General features: G+C 42.9%; 1 protein-coding gene across 1 annotated transcript in view; it reads left to right on the top strand.

The window, feature by feature from the left end:
• The first annotated feature begins 571 nt into the window (after nt 1-571).
• COL6A6 (collagen type VI alpha 6 chain) overlaps nt 572-6,000 on the top strand; it is a 91,191-nt gene continuing 85,762 nt past the window's right edge. The window contains exons 1-3 of the mRNA XM_074988297.1: nt 572-638; nt 2,667-3,266; nt 3,724-4,338. Of these exons, the coding sequence (XP_074844398.1) occupies nt 572-638; nt 2,667-3,266; nt 3,724-4,338 (1,282 nt within the window). The remainder of the gene's footprint in view (nt 639-2,666; nt 3,267-3,723; nt 4,339-6,000) is intronic.

The following is a 6,000-nucleotide window of genomic DNA, read 5'->3' as shown; positions in this document are numbered from 1 at the left end:
CATGCAGACCTTTGCATTCTCATGCAAATGATTTCTGGGAGACACATTCCTCCCAGCTTCAGTATCACACATGCAGCCCTTTGCATTCTCATGCAGATGACCTCTGGGAGACACATTCCTCCCAGCCTTCAGCAGCCTTGCGTTCCTGCTGCCACATTCCCTACATAAGAAACTAGACTTCAGTGGTAAGGTGCTGTGATTCAGCTTGGAAGGGGAAGCCAGTAGGAGGGGTTTGAAGGGGAACTGTCATCAAAATCACCTTGGAAACATTGTAAATCAGTATGGAGGAAAAGACTGGAGGCCTGAGTGGCTCACAGATAAGATTACAGGAATTTATGTCTGATTTCATGGATAAAGAGGGTAACAACGTATCTTTTACCATTTCCTATATCTTTATCTATATACCTTTAGGTTCTTATGATGACATATAGTATTGATCTACATCTTTCCCAGACATAAATTTCTTTAAATAAGTGCATTATGCAATCATCTTGCAGTGCCTTTGTGATAATTAATATATGGTTTTTATTTTATTTCTACAGAATTAAAGCTTTGAACATCCATTTGTAATATGAAGATTCTGCTGACTTTGTTCCTCTTCCTTATTGGGAGTCAAAATTCAGTAACTCAGACACCCGGTATTTCAGTATCCTTTGTACTGTGTTGTATTATGTCATTTTTAAAACAAATACCATATTTAGTCCCCAGTTTTCCCTTTAAAATTGAGACAAAGTTGCTGAGGCAGGATCCTTCTACCTTATGAGACTTTGTACAGTAGAGTGAAATTGTGTGTGGCTAATGGCGGGGGCATTAGATTTACATATTAGGTTGATCAGCGCGATCATAAACTTTGATAGACTTACATAGCAAAGGGCCAAACTCAGAGGTGAGGACGCAGATGATGTATAAATGAAACCCCTACATGGAATTTAATTATTTCCAAGTGAGTACCTAGAATGAAGTTACTCAGCCGGTGCAAAAAGAGGAGCCAGTCCTGCACTCTATTCACATCAGTTTTGTTGGGCTCACTGTGATTCTCCATTTAAATTCTGCAGAACTGGGTCCTTGGTATAAATCCCAGGTACAAAAAGAGTCAAACTGTGGCATTTCACGTGGCGTCGGTTAGGGCAGAATTTGCTCCTGGATGTGCGGCAGATCAATGTGACTCAGCACTTGTGGCAGGCAGGTGACTAAGCTCAGAGGAATCAAGAAAGAAAAAACAACTTTTGCCCATCTGTCACATACAACACAATGCGACTCTGAAGAGAGCTGCACACTTAGTCCATGGCTGCTGTAGGATTCCCTGGGGAGAGAATATATATTCTCAGGAGTGTGACAGGGATGGTCTACTGTGGTATAGGTATAAGTTAAAGTAGGAGAAGAGGTGCTTTATTTTAACCCTTTTGTTCATCATTTAAGGCTGTCAGAATCACTCACCGATCTGTGAACTCTAGTGTGTTCAGGTAAAATATGGTTGTGTCAATGAAGTGCACAAAGCTGACATGAGGATGTGAAATTTCCCCCATCCAAACTGGTGTGAGCATTATGGATGTTAAGTTTAACTGATTAACCTGTAAGCCTCATTCTAAATAGATGAGACTTACTGGTTATGGTTAACCAGTGGGAGCTGGAGCCACCCCCTGCTCACCATGGCGGCCACAGCCCAGGAGTGCTGTGGGTAGGGTTTCTCCTGTCTGGTCAGAGCAACCCCCATTTGCTGTGGTCCTGGGAGCATTGTGGGTGTGGTGTGCTCCAGCCCAGCTGGAGAAGCTCACATCTGTGCCACCACCTCCTTTTGGCTCCTCACCATTTCATCAATTAACCAGTTAAACTTGACTTGTAACCAGTTAATTAAATGAGATTTTACATCTCTCGTGACCATATAAAACTGCAGCTCCTTTGTCACCTCAACACCTTGGCTCTTCCCCGAGAGCTGGCATATTTGTCTCTGGCCTTCTTAGCTATTAGCACTGGAACTTGGGGCCAAAAGATCTGCCCAGCTGTGGATTTTGGCCCACTTCCATCCCAGTCCTCTACAGTAGAGTTAGCCAGGAAATTCCTTTTGGCAGTGCACCATTACTTACACAAACCACTGTGAATTCTCAGTATGGAGCCTTAGACTGTGGTTAAAAGGGTTTTGGATAGGTCCTCCACATTAATGAACTACACTGCGCCGTGTGCTGATCTGAATCGTTGCAAAAATGAACTGGAATGTCTTGTTTGTGACTATGGGGTAGTGACTCCAGGCACATGTGAAAGAAGTTAGCACTGAGAGATATTTTTCTAACTGGATACATGAGATAATGAGTCTCCCATTCAGTAGAAATGGGGATACAAACCTATTTAGACCTCAGAAAGGAAGTAGGCATCCAATACTAAGGCATGTTGAATAGCTGCATCTCCCATGAAAGTCTCAGGCAGCTACAGGTGATCAGCATCTGTTAGGTACCTATCTTTGTAATCTTTCATAATCATAAAATATGCTTGGAAATATGAAAGCGAGAGAGAATTCTTGGGGTATGAAGGATATTTTTCAGCATTTTGGCATTTTTGTTTCTGAGTTCTTTGGATAAGTTCTTCTGTGAAGCATTACTAATATTATCTGAGTATTGCAGAGATAAATGGTAAGAAGCATGCAATAACATATACTGTTCTGCTTTTTGCAGCCCCTACACCTACAGATGTTGTCCTTTTGGTTGACAGCTCTGATAGTCTGGGAGAAAAGACATTCTCCTCTGTGAAGGCTTTTATTACCAAAACAATCGTTCAACTAAAAGCGACGTCTCACGAATACCGTATTGCACTTGCCCAGTACAGTGATGATTTATACGAAGAATTTCTGCTGGACACCTATCAAACAAAAAGTGCAATGCTGAACCATGTCAAAAAGAACTTTGTATTCAAGGGCGGGTCTGTAAAAAGAGGCAATGCCCTTCAAAAAGTTCGCAATATCTACTTCAAAGAACCTCCTACAGGAAGAGACAAGAACCAAATTTTGGTAGTCTTGGCTGCAGGGGCCTCAGAGGATGATGTGAAACAACATGCCAATAATTTGAAAAGTGATGGGATAAAAATCATAGCCCTGGGGATGCCTGAGGTAAATGCGGAAGAACTGAAGTCAATGACGACTCAATATGCTCATTCACTTCAAACATTGAAGGAACTCAGTGTGTTTTCTCAAAACATGACCAAGATCATTGAGGCTACTACTATTCAAACAGATACTAGTAAGAAAGAAAACGGTAAGGAATGCAATGCTATGAGTTGTGATCATAATGGTTGGAGGAAATAGTGCAATATTAGAAAGAAAGATTCCTTGAACATTTTGCACTAAATTTTTAAAACAATAAATTACATGCTCATTTTAAAAGCAAGGAAGGAAATAAAAAGATGTGTATATGCCCAGGAAGTTCTGCATGCAGCAAGGTATGTAACACTGACATGTGGGGCAATTCATGTGTTTGTAGATAAAAGTAAATGGGAGAGATTATTTTAGAAGACTTCCCTCAGGATTGGTCAAGGAATAAGCAGTTAATATAAACAAGGAGTCCTGTGGTACCTTAAAGACTAACAGATTCCTTTGGGCATAGTATTTTGGCAAAAACCCATTTCATCAGATGCAAGAAGCTAAGACTCTTTGTTATTTGTGCAGGTATAGGCTAACGTGGCTGCCCATCTGATACAGTTAGCATTGTGCTCTTTTCCCCTTTCTTCCCACTGCAGTTTGCAAGGATAATTCCATTGCTGATGTTGTGTTCATAGTAGATGAGGGGGTTTCAAGACCAAAATATGAAGATATTAAAAAATTCCTGGAAAATACAGTCAACTCTCTTAATGTGACGAAGGACTGTACAAAGATTGGCCTAGTGACATACAGCAGTGAGCCCCACGTGGAATCTTGGCTGAGCGAAGAAACAAACATAACTACTATTGTGAAGAAAATACAGGGCATTTCTCCGAGGGAAGGGAAGGCCAACACTGGTGCTGCCATTAATGCTTCAAGGACAAACGTCTTTAATGTAAACAATGGAAGCAGAAAGACCCAAGGGATAGAGCAAATAGCCATTCTGATCACCCACAGGCCCTCTGATGACAATGTAAGTAAGCCAGCTCAAGATCTTCGGAGAGAAGGTGTGACCATATTCACCATCGGTGCTGAAAATGCTGACGAGAGCCAGTTAGCTCTAATAGCATCATACCCTCAAGAGCAATATGTTACTAAGCTGAAGACATTTTCTGAGATGCCAGATCAAGCCAAAATTATGCAAAAGAAAATCCTGAATCAAATTCACGACAGGCTGTTTGTCCAGACTGGAAGAAGAGAACAACTTAAATCAGGTAAACTTTTCCAGGTAATTGTATTTCTATCTTTTCACTAGCTGGAAGATTTTTAAATAGAGCTTATGGTGAACCAGAACCTGGAAAACCTTCCTCCTTGAACGTTTTATCTATTTCTAAACTTAACCTTTGGGAAAGTGCAATTCTGGAGCTGAATCTAGATGCAAACTCATTGCAAGACTAAAACTCTTCTTGGAGAATGAACTTTGTTTTTTGAGTTCTATTTTTACATTTTTGCCAGGGCTTATTTCTATATGTGATATAAACTAAACAAACAAACAGCATTTCTGAATACAAGATGACCTTGTGCAATGTATGTTCTTTCATGTTCTTTCAATCAGAGTCTACCCTTATTTTTAAACTCCATCTGCCTGCCATGGAGAGTTGGCAGCAGTCAGGACTGGGTTTGATATCTAGAGGTTTGTTTCCAACATTATGTAACACCAACAGACCTGGGTTGAACCTGTGATCATAGGGGCTAAAGCCCTGCACTCTACTGCATGAGCTAAAGGCCAGCTGGCTCTCAGCCAAGGCTGTAGAGCAGAGACTCCACTCACCCTAGTGTGAGGTCTCTGTGCCTTTGGGTACTACATACTTCCCTGGGCCGAGGAAGCACGTCCCAAGCTTCTGAGACCTTCCAGCCATTCATCCTGGACAAGTTCCCAATTGTAACACCAGCAGACCCCAGTTGCCAGCACCAGGATTGAACTTACAACCAGGGGAGCTAAAGCCCTGTGCTCCACCACATGGTTGCAAAGCACAGGGCTTTAGCCCCTCTGATCTCACTTTCAATCCCTGGTGCTGGCAACCCGTATCTGTCAGTGGTACAATTACAACACAGAAGCAGCTTGAGCCCCCCACCCAATAACCTAGGAAAATTACAGATTAGTCCCAGGTGCCTTTGGGAGCAAATACTTCCCCACTTGCAATCACAGGCTCTGAGGGTAGAAAAGAAGTTTGTAATGAGAGGAGGGAAAATGCTGCCAGCAGGATTCATACACACAAAACTGTGAGCTGGACACCCACCCCCAGAGCGTGTGGGGCAGCGTCCTTTTTGTCATGTATGTGAGTTCTACAATCAAAAGTTCCTTTACTGTGTCATTCTCTACTCCCTCACCATACCCCCATTCATGGCTGTTGTTCTTGGTTAGTGAGGACCCAATATTATAAGGTGCATGTGTGTGAGTTCATCTTTCACCTGGGGAAGAAGGCCCCCGGCTAACTCTTCCATTTGAGCACTAGCTCTGGCTGGCAACCCTGCCAGCCACTGTGCCTCACTGCCTGTCTGTCGTCCCAGCCATTGCTCCTGGCTGCCTTGCCATCTTCCATTCTGCTTACCCATCGCCTTCTGCCACCTACTGCTCTGCTGTGACCCCTGCTGGTCAGTCTCTTGAGACTCCACCCAAGTGATTTTCAGCCCTTAGTGAAGCAGGCTGGGCAGAAGTGCTGTCCCGCCACAAGTGTTTTTATACTTAATATAAAAGAAGATTTCAAATGGAGCCTGTGTAGTCTGTCTTTGAACAATGGGAAGAGCTTAAACCAGGCTGGAGACTGTTAGGGAGAGCCCACACCTCATGGCTGGGACACCTGTCTCCTCCACTCTTCTTACTTTCAGAGGGGTCTGCCATTTGAATCCCTAGCTTAATGAGGTCCTCAGGGCAG

This window comes from Carettochelys insculpta, chromosome 2 (assembly GCF_033958435.1).
Source record: "Carettochelys insculpta isolate YL-2023 chromosome 2, ASM3395843v1, whole genome shotgun sequence".
In the NCBI taxonomy this organism is placed as follows: domain Eukaryota; kingdom Metazoa; phylum Chordata; order Testudines; family Carettochelyidae; genus Carettochelys; species Carettochelys insculpta.
This window is presented reverse-complemented; position numbering and strand designations above follow the sequence as displayed.